We start from the raw sequence: 24,441 nt of genomic DNA, 5'->3' as shown, positions 1-24,441 counted from the left end.
GCATGTGCCACCATGCCTGACTAATTTTTCTATATATATTTTTAGCTGTCCGTATAATTTCTTTCTATTTTTTTAGTAGAGACAGGGTCTCGCTCTTGCTCAGGCTGGTCTCGAACTCCTGAGCTCAAACAATCCTCCCGCCTCGGCCTCCCAGAGTGCTAGGATTACAGGCATGAGCCACCGCACCTGGCCCCTGAAGGTAATTCTTAAACTTGTTTTATCACTAAAACTGTGTACTTTTGAGAGTGAGAGGAGGCACTGTTAATAATTGCACCCGTATAACTGGGATAAGCAAAGACTGGTCAGAGAATTACAACAGGTGGGCATCTCATTTCTTGATAAATATTAATCTTGCCTCTTTTTTCTTTTCCCAAATGCTAACTGCAGAGAGAATAACAGAGATGTAAATACATAATTTTATTAAAGCAAAACTAAGAACAGAGGGAAAATTATGCACTAAGCACTAATCCCTACAGAGAAAATGAGTGAGAGTTCAGCAGAGAGGAATGTGGCAAGGCTTCAACACAGACGTGCATTTAAATGGGAATTTCAGCAGAGCCCAGTGGCTCATACCTGTAATCCCAGCACTTAGGGAGGCCAAGTGGGGAGGATTGCTTGAGGCCAGGAGTTCCAGAGAACCTGGGCAGCATACCTAGACCCTATCTCTACAAAAAACTAAAAAATTAGCCGAGAATGGTTGTGCACCTGTAGTCCCATCCACTCTGGAGGCTGAGGAAGGAAGATCCTTTCAGCCCAGGAGTTGGAGGCTGCAGTGAAACCTGCAGTGAGCTATGATCATGCCACTGCACTATAGCCTGGTCAACAGAATGAGACCTCTTCTCTACAAAAAATGGAGAAGTAAATAATTTTATTTACTTTTATTTACATTTATTAAAATGCCTGTAAGGGTTGACCTCACACCTGGGGTCAACGTATTGTGCTTTAAAAGAAACATTTGAAGACTGGAATAGCTTTTAAAACACAGAAGACTCTATGCTGGCATTTCAGTCCACCAGATCAGTGGAGTTGAGGTTTGGAGACAGTGTGTCCTTCCCAGGGGGCCTCAATCCATAATTTGTATGAAATCCCACCTTTGTCACAATAACAACCTTGTATCTGATCAAATACGGATATCATGAAAGGAGGGTTTCATGACCTGAATGGCCTCACTGCTCATGGCAGCACTGTACAGTTGACAAGTTGTGCTTCATGTGTGGCAGGAATCCTGGATTTTTCCCATGTAAACCTGACCCTGGCCTGGCCTGCCCACTCTGAACTGGAATGTTGGAGGATTTTTGTCTTGGTTTGTTAATTGTTTATTTGTTGGTTAGTTTGGTTCACTGACTCATTTTGTCCTTCCATCTATTGTCTCAGGCTTGCTCTCACTGAACCCTATGGAATGTTTTGTAGAACTTTGTATTCGTATTTGCTTAGTTGTCTTAATTGTTATTCTATTTCAAAGTTTCTGTGTGAGCCTTTAAATGTACAATTGATTTTTTTCTCTCTTGATAAAAATTAAATTGAGCAGGAAGCACTAAACATAAGTGATTGCTTTCATTTCCTGTCTTTGGTATACTTTGCTGGGTAGGCTTCACAAAGGAATTACTCAAAAGAACATTAGAAGATCACATGTTGCTAATGGGTCTCCATGAACCATGTGTTTGCACCCTTCTCACACTTGGTATTCTCTATTATTGAAGATATTTTTAAAGATATAATTTAGTTACGATGAGTCTAGATTTTGAGTATTTTTCAGGATGATTTTCTGACGTTCAAGAGGTAATATTGTTATCTTAAGGATCTCAAGAGCATCCACATCGTCCTAATACACAGATGTTCTCAAAAGACTATAAGAAGATCACCTAATAGACTGCGCCTCTGGGAGATAAACATCTGTGAATCAGGATAAGGGTTGGCTTTGGTGGCTAGCTCTGTCTATTCTCCTAAAAACCATCACCTCTTATAGGTAGTAAGTAGCTGTGGTGATGTGAAGCCCAGATCTGGACAGAAGGGACAGTGTCTTTAGGTTAAAAGTTTCTTAAGAGTCTGCCAGTGTGGCAGGTTTCTGTCTGTGTTGTATTATTCTAGAGCCTCATGAAACCAACGTCTATTGAGAAGTTTTTTCAGGAACAGAAAGTGAAATCCTCAACCTGCCTATTTCAGGTTGGACTGGACACACCCAGCTGGAAGGGAGAAAATTAGTCTTTGGCAGAATAAACCCAACAGCAAGCATTCACAGCAGGCAAACAGATGCTTGGTGCTGTGATGGGACCTGTAGGTGGAGCACAAAGAAGAATGTGCACTGTAATCCTTTCCTCTTAGAGATCTCACAATTTATTTGACATATTGGTCTCCCAGTGTTCTCCAACATCAAGGTTCTTTCCTACTTCCTGTGTCTTGCTCCCTCCTTCCATTTTTTTTTTCTTCCTTTCTTCATCCCTTCACAGAAGAGGCACAGTAGGGGCTGAGACACCACTGCTTGGTAGCTGAGCCCTGGTCTCCCTCCCCAGGCCTGGGCTCTAAGCCCCTTGTTGAAATGAAAGGGCACGAGGATGGGGGCATCCGGCTGGAGTGCACATCTGGAGGGTGGTACCCAGAGCCCCTCGCGGTGTGGAGGGACCCCTATGGTAAGGTCGTACCCGCCCTGGAGGAGGCTTACACTGCTGACACAGACGGCCTCTTCATGGTGACCACAGCTGTGATCATCAGAGACAGCTCCCTGAGGAACATGTCCTGCTCTGTCAACAGTACCTTGCTCGGCCAGGAGAAGGAAACTGTGATTTTCATTCCAGGTTAGTTCTCTGCCCCCTGGAGACTCATGGTGTGGAGGTGGGATCCTCAGCCCACAGATGGATCCCCAAGTGGGGATGAGGGAGGGCAGGAGTGTGGGTTGAAGGGTCCTGGGCCCTGGGGAAATGGGAGCTGCAGCTGGGCTGAGGCCTCTCCCCTTGTCACAGGGGAAAAATTAAAGAATCTCAAAACCATGAGTAGAAGTCTCTTCTCTGAGAGTTAATCTGATCTTTTTTTTTTCTAATAAGGTTCTTGTGCTGAAGCAATTTTTAAACATTAAGAACTATCATAAAATACGGAGAATAATAGGCTGGGTGTGATGGTGGGTACTCACAATCCTAGCTATTCAGGAAGCTGAGACAGGATGATCACTTAAGCCTAGGAGTTGGAGGTTACAGTTAACTATGATCACACCACTGCACTCCAGCCTGTGTGACAGAGCAAGACTCTGTTTCTGAAAAAAAAAAAAAAAGAAAAAAAAAAGAAAAAACATGCAGAATAGTATCGATGGTGACTATCTACACATGGTTGTTCTGTCTGCTGAAGCCCTCCATCTATACCCATGGGATTTTTTCAGGGACAGAACTGAGGATATTCCCTGTCTATACACATTCATCATTCATACTCAACAGGCATTTCATATATTCAAGACACTGTTCTATAAACTGAGGGTAAATCATTGAAGATGCCCTTATGGAGTTCACATTCTAGAAAGGAAGAGAGCAATAAATGAAATAGTTAATATAAGTGGTTCAATAATTAGTTAAATGTATATTATATCAGATGGTGATGAGTATGTAGGAAAAATCAAGCAAGGAGGGAATAGGGAGCGCCAGGGGCATGGGGCGTGGTGATTATTAACAGGATGGTCGGGAAAAACTTTAAAGATGGGAATGGAGCGATGAAGGGAATGAACCAAGCAGATACTTGAGGAGGGAGCAAGCCAGGTAAGAAGAACACCTTATGCAAAGGGCCTGAGGTAGGGGCACGTCTGGCAGTTTCAGGGAACCCCAGGAGTCTGTGCTGGTGTTGCTGGAATGGAGCGAGTGCAAGAAGTAGGAGAGATGAAGTCACAGTGGCAATGAGGCCACATTGTGTGGGGCAGCATAGGCCAAAACAGACTTTGGCCTTTAGTCTGAGTGAGATGGGAAGCACTGGAAGGTTTTGAGCAAACAATTAACATCATCTCACTTAGGCAGTTCTGCTGAGAATAGACTGCAGGAGTTAAGGGCAGAACAAGGAGGGGGCATTGCAATATTCCAGGCAAGAGTGAGGGTGGCTTGAACCAGGGAGGTGGCCATGCTGATTCAGCATGGCTGGTTAGCCTCATTCACCCTGGTCCTTTCCATGGTGACTCCAGATGTCTCTGCTTTTCTATATCCTGGGCCTCAGCCCTGACAGTCACAGTCACTGAGAGATCAGCCAATGCAGAGTCAGCATTGCTTGCTCCACCTGGGGTTTCTGAGCAGAAGATGACAAAGCAGGTAACTGAGGAAGCTCTTCAGATGTGTGCCTGAGGGGCACTCTCACCCTCCGTGTCCGATTTCTCACTAAAATGGACTTTTATGGCTGCCTTTTCAGAATATTTTACACCCAGCACATCTCCCTGGGTTGTGATCCTGGTTCTCATCCTTGCTATTCTCATCATGTTCATGGCTGTGAGCATCTGTTGCATCAAGAAACTCCACAGGGAAAAAAGGATTTTGTCAGGGGAAAAAGATGTTGAACAGGAAGAGAAAGAAATTGCACGTAAGAAACTGGGGGAAAGAACATGTGAAAAAAGAGAAAGAATGTCAAATAAAAGGTAAAAGAGTAGGAGGACAGTCCACTGACATAGAAAGGACACAGCTGCAACAGGTGGCAGCTTGGGGAAAAGAGAGAAAAAGCATATATCAGCAGCAGCCAGGGCTTGGAGCTCTCAAGTCCTAGGGATTAATCTCTCAGAGCTTTATTACTTCCATTGTGCAAATGTTGCATTCATTCCCCTGGCCACGTACACCACTAAATGGTTGAACAAAGGAAGCCTAAAAATGCGCTGATACCATCCAGCCTGTGGATCACAAATCCTTTCTGGTTTCTAACAGTTCGTGTGGCATGGGGGGAGGGTGATGCTGGTGCTCATAGGAAGGACGGGTCCTGCATCATTTAATGCAAACCCAACTTCTCTTAGTTCTTCTGCTGAGGACATTATTCTGTTTGTTTCTTTTTCAGAGCAACTTCAAGAAGAATTGCGTGAGTTTAGCCTTTCTTGAACTACTCCGTGCACAATTTCTGCCCTGCTTGGTTAGCCTTTATCTCATAACATTCAGCTCTCTGTCTGTCCCTTGCAGGATGGAGAAGAACACTCTTACATGCTGGTGAGCGCCGCTGACGTTCCCTGAGATCCAGAGCTTTCTCCCCACTAGCAGCCAACAGTGCTCTGGAGAGGAGATGAGCAAGGGGCCCAAGGCTGGGTGGGGGCGGGTGGGGGCAGCTGGGAACACCAGCAGGGTCCCACCAATGCTAGATCAAGGCTCTTCTGTCAGGGAATCCCAGCAGCAATTCATCAACTCTACAGTTTATTTCCTATGATCTTTTCTCTTTTAGAATAATTTAGTCCGTAATCACCAGAGGTCTCTGATACATAGTGGACCTCCCCAGGAGTTACATTTCAGTAGTTGTTGCTTTTGGATCCTGGATCAATTTGAAAGAAGCTAATGCTATCTTAGCTATTTATAACCTGGAGATGGTGTAGACTGTGCACAGTTGAAGAATTATGTGGGGAAAAGGGAATGAGGTTCCCCAACAAGCCTGATGCTAGAGTGTCCAAATAGGTGGCCAGAAATGCCTTTGTGCTCCTCAGAGAGCTCTGGTACCCTGCTTGTAGCCTGCCATGGGAGGGGAGCCAGGTGAGCGTGAGGACACAGAATCCACTTGTCTACTCCTAATGAGCACTTTGAATTTTATGATTTGTCTGCCCAGAAGCACTAAAAAATTTAGTGTTACCAGATACCATGGAACAGGGACTGTTCTTTTTTAGGTGAATTTCAAAATTGTCATACAATCAGAAGTTGTCACAATCAGGCATATTAATCTGCAGAAAGGATGAAATCATGTTTTTTTCTTAGGCAAGCACGAAAATGAGGTTTATTGAGTAGAGACAGAGAGGCAAGAGCAAGATATAGGTTTACAGAGCATGGTACATACACACAGATGACTACCAGACCCATTGTCGCAGCAGGGCATGCAAAAGGAAGGGCAAAGAGAGAGAAAGAGTGAAATCATTTTAATACAATAGAAAGGGAGACTGAATAAGTAATAAAGGATGAAGATGGGAGAGGTCTGTAGAATGTCCAGAGTCTGGAGCATTTCCTGTATCCAGAGAGATCACAGCTGTTGACTTCAGACCCAAGTTGTTAAAGCAAAACTAGATGCAAATATTTCCTCCCTTCTTTTGCCACACACACCTCTCAGGCAGCCGGCTGGCTTTTGAGGAAATTTATCCTCCTTTACCCTTTGAAGGATGTCCTTGTCAATCATTGAAATCAATTGTCAACTGGTTAAAAGAATAGGAGAGGGATGAAGAGACCCTTTACCACCCAGGACACTGTGTAGTGGGAGACTCACTTTAATTCTGCGGTCCTCAACCTGCATGCCACAGCCTGGCATCAGTCAGTGGCCTATTAGAAAATGAGTATCTCACCACCACCCCCCGCCCACCACAGCCAACGCCTCATCCCTGGTCTGTGGAAAAATTGTCTTCCATGAAACCAGTCCTTGGTACCAAAAAGGTTGGGGACCACTGCCTTAATTGATCCATGGGTGGTTGATGGAAACAGGATATGAAGTCTCTTTGCTGGTTTCAGCCACATTGGAAAATTTCTAACTAAAGAGAGACCCAAAGATCATCTGTCCTACATAGAATACAGGGCAGATCTAAGAATGCTGAGAGAAGGTGGAAACCATTAATTTTGGCTCATTTGCTAAACCTTCTGGGTTTCTAAGGGCCCCGATTCTCCTCCACCTGAGGGCACTGCTCCTTCACTGGAGAGAGATGTGCAGCTTCAGTAACTCTCAGTCTGTGAGCTGCCTGGGACCAAGGCCCTTCATGGAAAGGACCACATGTGGGACCCCCACTAGCTTTCTGAGCCTTCTCTGAGGGACCAGGAATCACACAATCTCCAGGTTCCTAAGACCCCAGGCCTAAACCTGAGACTTCCTCTGCAGCTGACGTGGTCCTGGACCCAGACACCGCTCATCCTGAGCTCTTCCTGTCTGAGGATCGGAGAAGTGTGAGACGGGGCCCTTCCCGGCAGAGCGTGCCTGACAACCCTGAGAGATTCGACTGTCAGCCTTGTGTCCTGGGCCGGGAATATTTCACCTCAGGAAAACATTACTGGGAGGTGGAAGTTGAAAACGTGATGGCGTGGACAGTGGGGGTTTGTAGAGACAGTGTTGCGAAGAAAGGGGAGGCCCTGGTGCTTCCTCAGAATGGCTTCTGGACCCTGGAGATGTTCGAAAACCAATACCGGGCCCTGTCCTCCCCCGAGAGGATTCTCCCTCTGAGAGAGCGCCTCGGCCGGGTGGGCGTCTTCCTGGACTATGAAGCTGGAGATGTCTCCTTCTACAACATGAGGGACAGATCGCACATCTACACGTGTCCCCGTTCACCCTTTGCTGGCCCCCTAAGACCCTTCTTCAGGCTGGGGTCTGACGACAGCCCCCTCTTCATCTGCCCAGCACTCACAGGAGCCAATGGCGTCACAGTGCCTGAGGAGGGCCTGATTCTTCACAGGGCGCGGACCCTACACCGCCCACAGGACTAATTCCCTGGTCTCACAGCCATGGAGAGAAGCCCTGGCCATCTCAGTACCACTGCTTGGGGTCTCCTGGCTGAGTCCAGGCCCTCCTTCCCTCTGGTCACATAAGAGAACATCTAGCTGCCTCTTTCATAGCCATTTCAGGCCTCAGCCCCAGTCTCTCCCTCACCAGGCAGTGGCTTTAGTAGCTCCTCTGCTTGTACCTATGGGGAGGATCTAGTCTTAGGCAGCTATTTCTATTACACAGCTCCCAGCCAAGACGAAAGTGTGACAAGATGATGGACAGCAAACCTGCTGCTTTGCTGTCAGGGTGACGATGTCAATCCTGATCCTCCACTTGGTACCAGACGTTGTGGACATGGGGCGAGGGCAACAGGATGCACCAGGATATAGGAGGAGGAAGGGAATCACATGCCTCCTGAGGGGAGAGGGAACCACATGTAGAGGTCAGAGACAGAGGAAGTAGAACCAGAGAGCTGGGAGGAGACCAAGGTTGTGAGCATGGCTAAACCCTACCATGATAGCTAAGGGGGTCCTAGGAGATGATGGCCCATTTCCACCCAGCCCCCAAGATCTCTGGACCACATACACACAGGCTTAGACCTGGGATGAAAAAGAATGAAGGACAAGGACACATGTTCATCTGGTCTGGCTGAGGTGTCCCTGCAATAAACAAGGAGTCATTGCTCAGTCACTGAGTATGGCTTGACGTTTAAGGTCCTGCCTGAGCAGGTGAGTACTGGACTAAGGCCACCAGAGGGTTTAGGTTCAACGGGGAACAGCAGTGGTTTCAAGCTCCCTGGTCTCAAGATGCCTTTAGACCCTTTAAAATTATTGAGGACCCCAAAGATATTTTGTTCATTTCAATGAATATTTATTAATATTTATGGCATTTGAGATTGAAACTGAGAAAAGTTTTAAGGTATTTATTAATTTACATAAAATAACATTAATATTAATAAATAAATTATATTTTAATGCAAGTAACATATTTTATTTAAAAAGCTATTGTTTCCAAAGCAAAATAAATTTATTGAGAAGTGTGACATTGTTTAATGTTTTCCAAATTTAATGTCTGGCTTAATACAAGATGTCCGGATTCTCATATCGAATCCCCAGACCATATTTGAGACTTGGGATAGAGGACCCTGGAGGTGAAATAGTGTGATGGTTAATTTTAGGTGTCAGCTTGACAGCATTAGGGATACCTAGACAACTGGCAAAGCATTATGTCTGGGTGTGTCTGCCAGGCTGTTTCTAGAGGACACTGGCATGTGAGTCAGCAGACTGAGTGGGTAAGACCTGCTTTCAATACCAGTGAATACCATCCAGTCAGCAGGAGACCCCGTAGAACAAAAAGACAAAGACAAAGGAAAGGGGAATTCCTCTCTCTCTCTCTCTCTCTCTCTCTCTTTGTCTCTCTCCTGGAGGGGGACACTCTTTTTCTCCTGTTGTTGTACATTAGAGCTTCAGGCCTTCCAGCATTTGGACTTCAGAACTTACACCAGGCTTCCTGGGTTCTCAAGCCTTGGGCCTTGGGCTGAGAATTAAACTATCAGCTTCCCTGGTTCTGAGGCTTTCACACTTGGACTGAGCCAGGCCACCAGCATCTCAGGGTCTCCAGCCTGCAGACAGCCTATTGTAGGACTTCTCAGCTTCCATAATCACATAATAAATGAATTTTGTTTACTTCTCTTTTCTGTAAATAACTTCCTGCTTAAAATATAGTGCTTCATCAACAGTTAAGTGCATGTTCTCGAACCTTTTAAGATGTTTATACCAATACATGCCCATTTAGTTTTTCTCATGAAAATTGGACCTTGCTATATGTATTGTTCCATGACATGCTTTTTTTAACTTAAACACTAATATTATAGTATTTATAACAAGATGGTTTTCTTTCTTTCCTATTGCAAATAGTATTGCTATAAACGTCTCTGTATGCAAATTGTTGTGCATAGCTCTAATCACTTCTACAGAATAAATTTTGGAATTGCATTTATCATTCGGATAAATTTTTGAAAGTACAATTGCTGGACAAAAACAACTTGAATTATTCTTAAGCATATGTACATACCTATCTATTTCCTATAGGAAGGAAGTGTCTGCTCTTACCTTTGATCTCTATGAGGCCCATCTCCTGAAGTGAACAATGAAAGCCCACCCTTCAGTTTTGCATTCGTTGGGCATCAATCTGAGGCTTCTCACTCTCCTTAAGGAAGAACTCCAATCTATCAACCCTGAGGAAGACCAAGTTTGCTTTTTACTTGCGATACATTTTTATGACCTATCCTGTGTGAGGCACTGTTTAAGGAAATTGCCTATATTATCACATTTCATCCTCACAACAGCAACAAAAACGTTAAGCATTATTATTATCCTTATTTTACACATAAGGAAACTGAGGCATAGAGAAGTTGGGTAACTGGCTCAAGGTCACAAAGGCAACCTGGCATCAGAGTCTGTGCTCCTACCCACTCCATATTGCAACCCCTCCTCACCGATTATGAACTTCAGTGTCTGAGATATAATAGATGGTACGTTCTCAATAGAAATTTGTTAAATCGGTGGATTTTTTTCTGTCTCATTTCACATCCATTTGTCTCAAGACTTCTCTCCCAGGGCTTTGTGGAAAGGACTGGATGAGAACTGGATGTACGTAGGGCTCTGTGGGGCTCTTGGAAACGACCAAGGTTAGAGACATGAAGTATTGGGCCCAGAAACTTCTTTTTTTGTTTTGTTTTTCTTTTTGAGGTAGGATCTCACTCTGTTGTCTGTGCTGGGGTGCAGTGGTGTCATCATGAGCAACCTCAAATTCCTGAGCTCAAGTGATCCTTCCACCTCAGTCTCCTGCGTAGCTGGGACTACAGGCATGGGCCACTGCACCCAGTTAATCTTTTTATGTTTTTGGAGGGACTGGGTCTCTCTATGTTACCCAGGCTGGCCTCAAGTGCTCTTCCCACCTCGGCCTCCCGAAGTGCTAGGGTTACAGGCAAGAGCCACCAAGCATGGCCCAGAGACTTCTTCCATGAAACTCAGCACCTTGGCTGCTTCTCTATGTCAAAGTAACTTGGATTCTCTAGGTCATAGTTGAATGTTTCATTATAACTGTAAACGCAGAACTAACCCTATCTGATTCAACTTTGTTTAATAAAATGATGAGTTGTTTTTCAGTTGCCATGGACCCCCAGGTTGAAGGTCATGTAAGCTGAGCATACCCAGATGAACCAAGCCTGCACCCATGGGTGGAACCTAAGCGCTTTCACCAAGGCATGCTGACCGAATTAAGAAGCCAACACTTCATTGCATGATCCATGAGCCAATCAGATTGAGCCCAGCATCACTGCACAGCATGTTCCAGTCATATCATGCCTCCCAGCATCACATCATTGTAAGATCCAATCAGTTAAAGCCTTGTTACTCTCTTCCTACAAAACCTGCCCCAGACACCAGTTCAGGGAGACAGATCTGAGTATTGCCAGTTGACTTGCAATAAAGCCTTTCTCTTCTCAAAAGCTGATGCCACAGTATTAGTTTTTATGCAAATAAGGGAGAGAGCCCAGTGCTTATCTGGTGACATTACAGATATAATTTCAAGCAGCAAAGCTTCTAATAGATTGTGAATTAAAATTAAAACAATCAAACAAACAAATAAATAAATAAGTACTGATGGACACATAGGGATAGATTACAACAAAGTGACAAACAACCTAGGTGGTATATACGTTGGTATTCACTAAAAATTCTTTCACCTTTACTATATGTTTGGAAAGTTTCATGACAAACTAGTGAGGAGGGGGAAGGGGAGGGAAGAATTGTGTTTCCTGCTGATAACAGAGGCCAAAAATATTATTGGCTAAAACAAAACAAGAGTTTATTTTCCTGTCATGTTAAATGAATTCAAACATGGCAGTCCAGGGCTAGTCCAGCAGCTCAGGGATGTCATCCATGCCCCAGCCTACTCTATCTTCATTCTCTACTGTCTCAGCACTTGGCTTCCATTCTCAAGGTGGCCTTATGGGCACAAGGCAGCTGCTGTATCTCCATGTCCAAAGTCCATGTACTAGGTAAGAGGAAGGGAATAAGTGTCTCCCAGCTGTTTCAGCCTCCCCTTTTAAGGATATCTGGGAAAAGCACAACCCTACAACTTCACCTACAAACCACAGGCTTAAATTTAGTCCCTTCATTCCCTCTATCTCCACGGGGAAGACAACATTGCAGTACATGAGAAAATTAAGCCTTAATTACTAAGAAAAAGTCGGGAATGGATAATATACAATTGACCAGCTATCTTAACCCCAGAGCCTGAATTCAAACTGTTGTAGTATAATCAGATTCCATCAGCCCAAGTCACATATAAAACCTAGGAGCTTTGAGGTCTGTATCACTGTCTTGCAAATCAAATAAAGTATCTTGGGAGGTCTTAGGCCACAGGCAGAACCAGTTTGTCCCACACACCTTGTAGAGAGACAGCATTCATAGCCTATCTAGAGTCTAACCTCAGAGACTACATAATCCCCTGGCAGAGTGCGAAACAAATAGAAGCAAAAATACAAGATAACACAAACAAGTAACTGAGGGTGAATGAAGATGCTCAGAAACTGTGGCAATAAGAATTTCCTGAAATATGTAAAACATGTCAAGCAGCACTGACTCTAGAAACCAAAAAACTATATTATTTGGTGTTGGATCCTAGACCTTGATGCCCGAGGTGCTTAAAATGGTGCAGTGTGTCTGGTTTTCTTTCCATTCTTACTTTCATTAGGCTCTGTAGTAAGAGATCCTCCTCCTCCACGTACCCATCTACATGCAAGCAGATGTTAGTAAATATCACAGTAGCATTTTAATTAATACACATTGTTCCCTGTTCACACATTACAATCCTTTTCTTTTTCCACTCTGTTCTGATGACATTTCTATCATGATATAAAAGACATAAGACAGGTGAATATGAAGAAATATTTACATACGTACACCCATAAGAATGATTCAAATAGATAACCACAGAGAAACCCAAACACTCAGGGTGGTAGGGCTGGAATTTTTCTTCAATATGTATGATTCAATGTAGTTTCAGTTTTCATTCTAAACTTCCCCAGTGATTTCTGTCCAGCAACTGATGCACCACCTCTGAGCCAATCAAAACACTGATTGTTCCAAAGAGGAACTCTGCTGCAGTTTTGTCGTGAGCAGATGAACTCTGCTTGCTTTCTTTTTCCTTTCTTCCAGATCAGAAACTATGAACCATAATAGAAAGGATGAAGAAGTACTGACCGCCGTTATTCTGTGGGTTGTGATTCTCAGATGGGAAGACCAAGGGGTAAGTGAGGGAAATTGATTAAAGCCAGGGCTACAAGGCCTGGGAGGAGAGAGTTGACAAGCTGAGAGTGGGCATGCAGGGAAGTGCCCGGACAGAGATAGGGGTGAGGAGGGTGTGTGCGGACGCTTGCGTATCTGGGCACACAGGGGAGAGGGGAGTGGTGCAAAGAATGAGGACGTACGGAGATTGGGATTTGGTGGATCGAAAGGGAGACATCCTGAGTGAAGAAAGATTCCAACTGCATGTTCTTAAGAATGTATCATGGTCTGAAAGGAGCAAAGGACACTTAAAGTCTGTTCTGGCCATGACAAGGCATCTATTCTAAGAAATTCTAAAGAGAAATGTGCCCTAAAGCCTTATATATAAATATGTGCATTTCAGAACTATTTATTATTTAATATATAGAAAAATCTGAACCAACATGAATGTACAACAGGTGGGGAATGGATGAACAATGCATGGTTCAGTCATAAAAGAGATTTCTGTGCAGCCATGAGGAATCATGTTTTTAATGAAGAGTATTCATAAATTTATAAATTATAATTTTAACAACATTGGATCCATACAGTCCACTTTGGTGTTTTTTAGGGACAGTATCTGTTTTTCTTTCCGTTCTCCATTTCCCGAAAACCTAAAGCATGCTTTCTATGGCTACAAGCTCCTCCATTGTATGAATATACCATTATTTATTTAACCCTTTCTGTATTTTGGATATTTAAATTGCATCTATATTTTGCTATTGTAGACTTTAGTATGTTAAGCAGCCTGAAACATGTATCTTTGTGTTATTTCATGATTTTTTTTCTTCAACACTAATTACCACAGGTGGAATTTTGAGGACAAAGAATACAATAGTTTTTAGGCCTTTGCTATATATATATATATGTGTGTGTGTGTGTGTGTATGTGTACACACACACACACACACACACGAGGGCTATTTGGAAAGTATCCAGCCATTATTGGTATTATATAATGTTATATTAATATCAACAATGGCTGTGTACTTTCTAGACAGCCTTGTATATATGGTCAGAATACGTCCAGAAATATTTACATTACCACTAGCAAACTATATGATTACCACTACAGATCATTGAAAATTTTATTTCTTTATATTTTTCTTAATTTTCAAAATTGTCTACAATCATGAAAAAGAAAAATAAATATTCAAAGAAAAATGAAAACTAATTTCTCACTGTGAAGACAGCACAGAAATTGTTAGGACAGGGACTAAAAATAATAACAACAATAAGAAGACGCCCCCCTCTCTAGCAGCATAGAGAGCAGTTTTGAGGAGCAGAAGATGTGGTGAAAGGCAATGTTTCTTCTGAGGATGGGTGCAGGTCCCAGGCAGGGATCAAAGGACAGCCAGCTGCTCTGTCCCTTGCCTCCTACTCACCCCTCCCCACACCCCTTGCAGGTCTTGTTCTCAGAGGCAATTCCCAGACCCAGGTACCCCCAGCAGCAGGTACCATGACTGTGGGCCTCATGCTCCCTTGTTTGGGGGAAAACTGTTGAGGAGTTAGTATTTACTGAGCACCTAATAATTTCCACTCACTAAAATTACACATAACAATAATTAATTGTTAAGTAGTACATGAAATTTTTAAAATTTACAACATTAATATAGTTTTAAAAGTAATGAGAACAAAAGGCCAAAGTGTCTCCTCACTCGCTAAACCTCCAGTCTTCAGTTTAGCATGCATGTTTTTACACCTTCTTGAGATATTTACATATACAAATATGTATAAATCTATAGCTTTGCTTTTGCTTTTAGATAAAATCATTAGTACAGTTGTGCAATGTGCTTTTTGATGACTTAGTATATCTCAATTATCCAGGTGATTGACAATAAATCACTTTTTAACTGCTGCATTGAATTCCTGCATAGGGATGAAGCACCATTCTTCTAACCAGTCTCCTGTGGGTGGCTGCTTCTGTTGGTTATGACTTTTATACTTTTAAAAATAACAATTCAGTGTCATTCTCACACATGCTTTTCTCTGCACCCATGCAGGTACTTTGCTGGACTAGATAATCAGGCAGTGGAATTGCTGGTCAATTGTGCACATTTTAGATTTCATTTTTCGCAATATTTTATGAGTGACTAAAGTTCAGATAGGTTTAGTCACATGACCGAGCTTACACAGCTTGTGAATCTTGGAGCCATTACCTACCCTCTTTTTGATGCCAACACCTAACATGGTGGGCCGCCCCCACCCCCCCTACCGTGGGTGCTCACTAAATATTTGTAGAATGACTCAGTGAAGGAGAAAAAGAAAAGATGGGCAAGGCCTGGTCTTATTCTCAGCTCTCCTGATCACTAGCCTTGTGATGAACGAGTGGGAGGTTCAGCCCCTGATTGACTCCAGAGCCTCCAGCAGGGAGTCTGCCTGGATCCTACCCAGAGTCTGTTGGGCCGTGATTTGACCATGGTGATGGCTGAGAGTTAGGGCTTAGAGGAGTCCACAGTGTTGCACACCCACAAATGAGGACAGTTCTGCATTAATCAGAAGGTGATAATGGAAGCTTGGGCCTGGAGAAGCAGGGGGAAGTGTGGGGAAGAGATAGGTTTCTGAATATTTTTAGGAAGTAGAGTCAAGGATTTCCTGGTAGGATAACATATGTGCATTTATCATATCTGTGTTTTCCTGAGTGATTTACCATGTTGGAACTGGAAGGTTAAGAGACTCTAGGGCAAATAAATTAAAATAAAATAAAATAAATAAAAAAAGAGAGACTCCTAGGGCAGACATTTTTGGCAGAGTTAAGATCTTCTTGGGTCACCACACATGGGGTGCAGCTCTGGGGAAGTGGAGGTTTCAATGTGGAATCCTACAGATTCTTCCAGGGCATAGTGTCTGCCTCACCCATTCTAGTGTTCCCTGATATGCAGCACAGATGAAAATGGCAAGTGGCCTGGATTTCCTTGTGCTCGACTTCCTTGACTGCCTCATCTTGGTCCAGCTGCTCACGCCTTGCTCAGGTAGGTATGATTCTGTTTTTATGTGTGTGAAGCAGACAGTTACCTACTAATGCCCACTTAGATCCTTTGAGTTCTTCCATATCTGAAAGTTCCATCCCAAACTGAAGTCAACATGCCATTAAGAGACAAATGGCACTTCTGTTAGGATCCTGTTCCTCTCTAGGTTCTTTATACCTCCCCTTCCCTGCCAAGGAGAACCCTTTCTCTGATGGCTCCATCACCACCACCTCTGATGGAGCTTCCCCCCTTTGCTGACCAGCTCAGTTTGCTGTACATGGACCCCCTGGGCCCATCCTGGCCATGATAGGTGAAGATGCGGATCTGCCCTGTCACCTGTCCCCGACGATGAGCGCAGAGACCATGGAGCTGAGGTGGGTGAGATCGAGCCTTAGGCAGGTAGTGACCGTGTATGCCGGTGGAAAGGAAGTGAAAGACAAACAGACCCCAGAGTATCGAGGGAGAACTTCCGTTCTACGAGATGACATCACTGCAGGGAAGGCTGCTCTCCGAATACACAACGTCAGAGCCTCTGACAGTGGAAACTACCTGTGTTATTTCCAAGATGGCAATTTCTATGAAAAAGCCATCGTGGAGCTGAAGGTAGCAGGTGAGCCCCTGGGAATCAAAAGACAAGGGATGGGAAGGATAAGAATTCATCTCTTCACTGACACGTACACAGTTGCTTTGGTTTAGTTGTGTACAGGATGGCTTCTGTGGCCTCACCAGATGCACCTACTGTGGGCCCTGGGAGGTCACTCATAGGGGCTGTATCTGCTGCTAATGTTCTCCAGCCAATGACCCCCAGGAACACACCTGCAGTGGAAGGGGCCATGTTGATTATCTGTTGCAGCAAGGAAGATCACACACCGTGGAGAACTGTGGGGTGACTCAGTCAGAAGGTGTTAGAGAAGACTTGGTACAGATCTTGGGCTCGTGTTAGGGGATTTGGGGGATGGTGTGCAGAAGTGGGCCTCTGCTCTTTACTAGATGCTGTCAGGAAGGTGGGAGGGGGATTAATCCTGTGAGTGGGAACCTTAATCAATCTTTTCTAGGTGGAAGGAGACTAGGGCCAGACTGAAGCTCTAACTGGTAAAAGGAAAACAGTCCCTCCTTGCCTGTGTGGGGCGCTTGGCCATTATTGTGATTTAAGCAATGTTTATATCTTTCTCTCTGTTCAGACAAGGCTCCCTCTCCTCCTGTCTTGGGCTTAGGGGTGAGTGGTAATAGCCCCACTGTTTCTGGCCCTGGGGCACTGCACTAGCCCACGTAGCTTTCCCCTCGCTGTGACCACACAATTGCAAACAGCTCTGGAGTGAAATCCTCCTTGAATTATCTAATGTGAGTGTGTCGTTGATGCTTGTTGAGACTCTTCCCGAGGCAGGAGGCTCCCAAGAATTTAGGCTGATTTATCCTTCCACAGCACTGGGTGCTGATCTTCACATGGAAATGAAGGGTTATGAGGACGGAGGGATCCATCTGGAGTGCAGGTCCACCGGCTGGTACCCCCAGCCCCACGTCCAGTGGAGAGGTGCCAAGGGGGAGGTCATCCCGGCTGTGGCAGCACCTGTGGTTGCAGACGCAGTGGGCCTGTATGCAGTGGCAGCATCTGTGATCATGAGAGGAAGCTCTGGGGAGGGGGTATCCTGTACCATCAGAAATTCCCTCCTCCAGCAGGAAAAGACAGCCAGGATTTCCATCGCAGGTCAGTACCCTGCTTCCCCTCTGCTGAGCTGAGCTGTGGCTATTGAAAGCAGGTGGGGGGTGGGGAGGATTGTGAGTCTCTGCAGTGAATGTAAGGCCTGAAGCAGGGACCTGGAGCCTTCTCCTTGTTTTAGGAGAGCTTGTCTCCTCCATGAAGCTGTTTATGCCACAAATATTTACTGAACATTTTCTGTCTGCCAGAAACTGTGGCAGGTAATAGGAATTGGAGGAAAATGGTCAAGATAAGATCTTTAACCAAAGTTAAATGACAAAATGAGAAAAAACACACATATTTATAACTCATATCATAAACAATCAATTTCCTTAAAACATAAGGAGATTTAAAACAATCTAGTAAAAACATTAACAAAGAGTATGAATTATTAGTTCATAGAAAAGGACATAAACATGCAAAAAAGTGCTCATTCTTGCGTATCAGAGAAGTGTACATTAAAGCATTTTTCACTTATGACACGGGCAAAAAACAAACAAAACAGGTAATTGATAACACATTCTGATGGCAGGATGCAGGGAGGCAGTAACTCTCAGGCATTTGCTGTGTCATTTCTTGTATTCTTGGTGTACATAAGCAGAACCTCTACTGGGGGCTATAGTGCAATATCTATTCACACCACGTATTTATTGATCCAAAAGTCCACTTCTGGGGATTTATCTGATACATAAGCTTACATTTGTGGGAGATGATCCATGTAAAAGGCTATTTCTTACAGCACTTATTATGACGGCACAAAGTTAAGAAACTCTACAAATGTTCACTGATACAGAACTTCCATACAAGGAAAGACCACACAGCTCTGAAAGAAAACGTAGATAATTCTCTCCATACTAATACAGAAAGATCTCCAAGATACACTCTACAGAGAGAGAGAGAGCAAGAATTCATAACAGTGTGTATGGAGTGCTATCTTTAGGGTAAATAAGAGGCAAAATAAGAATATATTTCTATTTACATTTTTTACATTTAACAAGCAATTACTTAACACTCACTATATGTCAGGCACTTTATAAGCATTAATTCATCCTTCTAACCTCAGGAAGTAGGCACTATCATTGCCCCATTACACAGATTAGGGCAGTAGGAACACAGATTAAAGAATTGGTCCAGGGTCACACTGCTGACCAACATTGGAGCCCACATTAGAACCCAGGCCCTCTGGCACCAAAGTTCATGTTCTTAACCGTCTTATTAAGCTGACTAATGAGAAGCTAATAAATGGAGTGACGGAGGGAGGGAGCACTGGGTGGGTGACTTTTTTATATATGTATTTTTTGAACCATATAAATGTACTACCAATTGAAAACTTAAGAAAAAATGTGTATGACTGTGCTCAAGTCACTCACTTTCCATGGGAGAGGCGGGCATCTCAAGAGAAGTAATGGTAGCAGGTTGGAGTAAGGGCTTACCAAAGTCTTTTCCAAAGTTGTCTGAGACTTTAGGAAGAGAAAGATTGTTTACCCTCATGAGACAGGTTTTGTGCCCGCCGGCCTGGGGGGAGCAGCTAAAGCTCGAGGTGCTGCAGGCTGGGAAGACAGAGCCCCAGGCCCCCCGGCCCACAGACCGTCCCTTTGCAGACCCCTTCTTCAGGAGCGCCCAGCCCTGGATCGCCGCCCTGGCAGGGACCCTGCCCATCTTGCTGCTGCTTCTTGCTGTGGTGGGTTACTTCTTGTGGCGACAACAAGAGGAAAAAAAGACTCTGTTGAGGGAGAAAGAGAGAGAGCAAGAGATGAGAGAATTGGCACAGAGCGCAACGGAGCAGGAACGAAGCACAAGAGGTATCTGACCCCGAGAGGGAATCTAGGCCCCTGGGTTACAGGTCTGAGCCCAGGGACCTCGCCTACATCCTTACCTTGGCACTGGGTGGTTTTTAAGGTTTGTTGTCCAGAAAATCCCCTGTCCCATAACACCTCATTATTTTCTCTGTTTATTTTCCAGAACAGCTCGAGGAAGAACTCAGTAAGTTCCCATTTTCTGAGACACCCAGGCATGTCTTCCTATCCCTGCTTTATGTACCTTGATGACTCTTCCTTGTTTCTTCCATTTCAGAGTGGAGAAAAATCCAGTACGTGGCTCGTGAGTGGCTCTGACACTTTTTCTGAGTTCAAACCTACAACTCTCTTTACTTGGATATTTTCCAATCCCTAACTCTTTGCCCAGGGTTGGGAAATGATCCAAGATAACTTTGACCAAGAAAAGAAAATCATCATGGTATGCCAAGTCATAGTCAAAAAAAAGGGAAAAAGCAAAAAGGAAAATAAGTGTGTTTTATTGGAGTTACACCAAGAGGAGTCAGTCTTTCTCTCTTTTTCTCTGTCTCTCTAAATGAGAAAACAGGCTGTCAGTCACTGTCCACGAGAGGCCACATACTCTTTAGCCCTGTAAGGCATTGCAGAATATCCATGGGTACACTTGAAAAGGAAAGAGTAAAAGGAAGATGAAGTGCCTTCTCTGTGCCAGGAACTTCACAAGTTGCTTCACATCATCTATAAGTTGCTAAGAAGAAAAGAAGAATGGAAGATAATAAGGAACAAGAAAATCAGAAGGGGGGCGGAAAGAAAAATGTCTCTCATAGACAGGATGAGCTAGTGTAGCTCAGTTGGTACAGATAAACTGTAACTGCTTTCAAAAATTAGTCCATAAAATTTTTTATTAAGTTCCCCAAATTCTATTCAGAGGAAAATAGAAAATGATAGAGGTTGGGACAGATGAAACTTGTACACATATACATATAGACATGGTTACACATACAACATGTATAGGAGTATATAGACACATATTAAATAGATCACCTGGACCACATCAAGAAGTTCCTCACATAGTATCTGTGGTGTCACTGGCATTCAGCTGATGTTCCCTGAATTGATATAAAGGATGAGAGGGGAGGAGAAAATTGAATCTCCACAGGGAGAAAGTAGGAAAGGGTGGGATGGTCAAAAAGAAGATTCCAGGCATGCAAAAACAGGGCAAAAGGGACAACTCACATACGGCAGAATTCAAGTGACATCTCTACCTTTCTTTCATTGTAGGTGGGGAGAAGTCTCCAGCCTATGATGGTGAGTGACGCTGATGCTCTCTGAGTTTCCTGGGACACGTTCCCTGAGCATTTCGGCCTTTTCTCTACTGTCACTCGTTGACATTCTCACTTGGAATAATCAGATCTAACCCAAAGGCTCATTTTCAAAGGGGGCTCTGCTTCTGCTTTTTGAGAGCCTCTGAGAGAAGCCTGAGGCTCTGGCACTCATGCACACCCCCTAGCAAACCCTGGCCATGCAGCCAGCAGCCCCTCATGACAGAAGGAACAGAGCCCACAGTTTTGTAGAAGTTGCCACCCCTGATCCATCAGAGCTGTAGAGAAGGGAAGGTGGACACTGGAAGAGACTCTGAAGAAAAGGAGAGAGAAAAGACTGAGTGAGGAGGATGGGGTCAGGAAGAATAGAAATATTGACCTTTTCTTATCTCTGTCTCCTTCCTTTCAGAATGGAAAGTGGCCCTCTTCCAAGCTGGTGAGTAAATCACTGTATGTTCCCTACACCAACCACCTGAGCGACCATATCCCTTTCTCTTCTCCAGTTCTTGAGGTTTGGAGAAGAAAAGTCCCCATGACAAGGAGACTTTTGGGTGGGCAACATGAGGGTGCAATTGCAAGCATGGCCATCTCCAGGACCCTGCCTGCTGAGAGCGTAGGGACCCAGGGAGAATTGCTGTCTTGGGCTTCCACAGACCTTCATGGGAAGGAAGAGGCATGAAGCCTGGAGCTGAGGGGCAGGAGACACAGACTGAAGAATACTGCAGGGACAGTGAGGATGGGAAATGCCAAGGAGAGAAGGCAATGCCTGCCCAGTCTTCATATGCCACCTACTGGCTCTGTGTGTGCTCAAAGGGTTCAGTGCGTCTGGGCTTTGGCCTCCACATTTTTAGATGATTGTAATTCCTATTTTGTGGGCATTGAGGTGAAGACTGAAGAAGGTAATGAATACGTATTGGAAAAAACCTAGCAAGAAGGAAACAGCATGTTCAAAATGGGTGTTTTAAGAGGGTTTGCAGAAAATAGGGATAAGGGAAAGCAAGAGGGGAAAATGCATTGACTCAGGGCTCCCAACAGTGGGGAGCTGTCTCCACCCCTAGACTTCAAGATTAGAGGCAGGGGGCCAGTACGGGAACACAGAGGACACCGTAGCTGAGAGAGAGGGCTGCCTGAGAAGAATCAGACCTTTCTCAGAGCAGCACCATCTGTTGCTGGCAGGGAGGAAGCGGGGAAAATAAATGCTGTGCTTCTCTCTTCTGTCTCCCTCCAATCTACTGCCAGGGCCTGCCATTGGCCTAACCCAACAGGAAACCAGAGGACATGGGAGCCGAGTGGCACTGTCCATAGAGGACAGATTCCTGAGGCCCAGAACAGGGTGGAGAAAGGTGAAGTGTGGAGAATGGATCTGGAGGCATATAAAGCCCCCAACATAGACCCTAGCATGGAGCAGGCATGGCAGCTGTTATGACATCACACGTTGTCTTTGTGCCCTGCCCTGGACTGAATAAATAACATTATTGTCTTAGACAACTCCAGAGGTTAGTATTTGTCACATAAGGAAATGCTTCAGATAAGGCTCAAAAATGTTCCATGGCTTGGACATATGGAAAAGTAGATTGCAGAAAAGGAAAACTCATTCAACACATGAATAGTAGAGTGCAGATTGAAAGTTAAATCTATGAGTATAAAGCACAATTTTGCACAGTCAATTTTGGGAAGGACACAAGAAAAAGTTAGTGAGAAAGAGGCCTGTTGCTTGCTGAGGCAGCCTCAGGATATCAGGTTAGGCAGACTCCAACCCTCATTTAACCGTCCCCTTCCCCACTGCACACAACCCCGGGGCTTTCTCTCATGATATTAATAAGATAGTCACATTCAGGTCAGGGTGGGGACACCAGGCTCTGGACTCCGGCCTCCTGTGCAAGGCCCAAGCCTTGTATGCTGAGGCTCTGAGGTCCAGGAAAATGGCTGACCCCACAGACAAATTGTATATCTCTCTGCAGCGGATGTGACTCTGGATCCAGACTCGGCAAACCCCATCCTCCTTTTGTCTGAGGACCTGAGGAGTCTGCAGCGTGCAGAGGAGAAACAGGACCTTCCAGACGTTCCTGAGAGATTTAATTGGCATCACTGTGTGCTTGGGCAAGAGAGCTTCACTTCAGGGAGACATTACTGGGAGGTGGAGGTGGGGGACAGGCAAGAGTGGCACATCGGAGTGTGTAGGAAGAATGTGGAGAGAAAAGGTTGGGTCAAAATGATACCTGAGAATGGATTCTGGACTATGGGACAGTCTGGTGAGAATAACTATCGGGCTCTCACTGAACCCAGGACCAAACTCACGCTTGCTGGGCCACCTGAGAGAGTGGGGGTTTTCTTGGACTATGAGAGTGGGGAGGTCTCCTTCTACAACGCCATGGATGGATCTCATATTTACACCTTCCCGCAAACCTCCTTCTCTGGGCCTCTGTGTCCTGTTTTCAGAATTTTGACCTTGGAGCCCACTGCACTGACCATTTGCCCAGCACCAAAAGAAACGGAGAGGCTGGGAATGCCAGGTTCTGTTCCTGACCTAGTTCCTGACCTTTCCCTGGAGAGTCCAGTGACCTCAGGCTTACCTAATGAAACTAGGGAGCCTCAGGGTGAAGTGACCTGTCCCCTTCTCCCTGCCCAGTCTGGAGCTGAAAGTCTCCCCATCCACAGCAACCCTCACAACCATAAAGCTACATGCACATCCTGAAGCACTTTACTCGTTCAGTTATTCTATATGACAGTGGTTTGAGTTTGGTGCCACTTTATTGTCTCCTTTGTACAAGTAAGAACACTACACAAAAGTGAATTAACTTTCCAAAGGTGACATGGCTAGTGAATGGCACAGCTGGGATCTGAACAATAAATACTATTGATAGAATTTAAAACATACTGGGTATATTTTAAATAAATGCACTAAGTGGATTTCACTCATTTAAGCCTCACAACACCCTGTGAGGTAGTCTCCTTTTGCAGATGTGGCAGCTGATGTGGGGCAAAATTAAGTAACTTGTATAACTCATACAGTAAGTTGTGCAGCTGGGAGATGCTCAGCCTCGGTCCCTTCATAGACAGGATTTGGTGAGAAATTGAATATGGGGAGGAGGAGGAGGAAGAGAGGTATCATAGATAATTACTAGGTTTCTAGGCTTGAACAATTGAATGGATGATGGTACCATTCACTAAGACAGGGAGTGTTGGAAGAGGACCAGGTTTAAGATGGAAGACAGGTGTTAAATAGGCAGTTAGATATATGGATTTATATAATACTTTACAGTAGAGATCTGGGGTGGAGATGTAAATTTGTGATTTCATATGGTAATTAAACCAAGGCTGTGGGTGAGATTTCCCTGGAAAAGAGTATGTAATGAGAAGTAGAGGGACCAAGAAAAGAACTCCAAAATGTAATGGCTGAGTAGAGGATCGAGCCAGAAAATATGACTGAGAAGGAGGAGGAAAACTGAGTAGTAGGAGGAGAACTAGGAGCAGAAGACAATGTTTTCAGAAAGAAGGAAGCCTCCACATGGTTGCATGCAGCTGAAGACATCAATAAGACATCCAAAATGTTCAAAGGATTTAGTGAAGTGGAGGTTTCCTGTGACATTAGTGAGAATTATTTAGATGGAATGATGGTGTGGAAGCCAGGTAAGAGGCACCTGAAAAGTGAGTGACAGAGCATGAAAGGGAGATGGTTAGAATACCTGGCTCTGTGAAGGAAGCAGAGGTAGGGCAGAAGCTAAAAGGGAGGTGTGGGGTCCATAATGTTTATTTG

The 24,441-nt window shown here is 44.5% G+C and overlaps 2 protein-coding genes across 3 annotated transcripts in view; both read left to right on the top strand.

Moving 5' to 3' along the window:
- LOC138398757 (butyrophilin subfamily 2 member A2-like) overlaps positions 1-7,655 on the top strand; it is a 62,748-nt gene extending 55,093 nt beyond the window's left edge. The window contains 6 exon segments of the mRNA XM_069493248.1: positions 2,511-2,792; positions 4,372-4,550; positions 4,552-4,594; positions 5,002-5,022; positions 5,121-5,147; positions 6,997-7,655. Of these exon segments, the coding sequence (XP_069349349.1) occupies positions 2,511-2,792; positions 4,372-4,550; positions 4,552-4,594; positions 5,002-5,022; positions 5,121-5,147; positions 6,997-7,595 (1,151 nt within the window). The 3' untranslated portion in view covers positions 7,596-7,655.
- LOC138398756 (butyrophilin subfamily 3 member A1-like) overlaps positions 1-23,774 on the top strand; it is a 41,065-nt gene extending 17,291 nt beyond the window's left edge. Inside the window, exons 1-10 of one of the 2 annotated variants that reach the window (XM_069493245.1) lie at positions 12,773-12,909; positions 15,813-15,897; positions 16,157-16,504; positions 17,318-17,599; positions 19,192-19,392; positions 19,553-19,573; positions 19,664-19,690; positions 20,644-20,670; positions 21,094-21,120; positions 22,646-23,773. In XM_069493245.1, coding sequence (XP_069349346.1) covers positions 12,829-12,909; positions 15,813-15,897; positions 16,157-16,504; positions 17,318-17,599; positions 19,192-19,392; positions 19,553-19,573; positions 19,664-19,690; positions 20,644-20,670; positions 21,094-21,120; positions 22,646-23,379 — 1,833 coding nt within the window. In that variant the 5' untranslated portion in view covers positions 12,773-12,828 and the 3' untranslated portion in view covers positions 23,380-23,773. Of the gene's footprint in view, positions 1-12,772; positions 12,910-15,812; positions 15,898-16,156; positions 16,505-17,317; positions 17,600-19,191; positions 19,393-19,552; positions 19,574-19,663; positions 19,691-20,643; positions 20,671-21,093; positions 21,121-22,645 lie in introns of those variants that run through there. The other variant, XM_069493246.1, reaches the window with a different exon arrangement.
- Positions 23,775-24,441: the final 667 nt, after the last annotated feature.

This window comes from Eulemur rufifrons, chromosome 18, assembly GCF_041146395.1.
Source record: "Eulemur rufifrons isolate Redbay chromosome 18, OSU_ERuf_1, whole genome shotgun sequence".
NCBI lineage: Eukaryota > Metazoa > Chordata > Mammalia > Primates > Lemuridae > Eulemur > Eulemur rufifrons.
The sequence above is the reverse complement of the archived record's forward strand: the minus strand, read 5'-3'. Positions and strand labels throughout refer to the sequence as shown.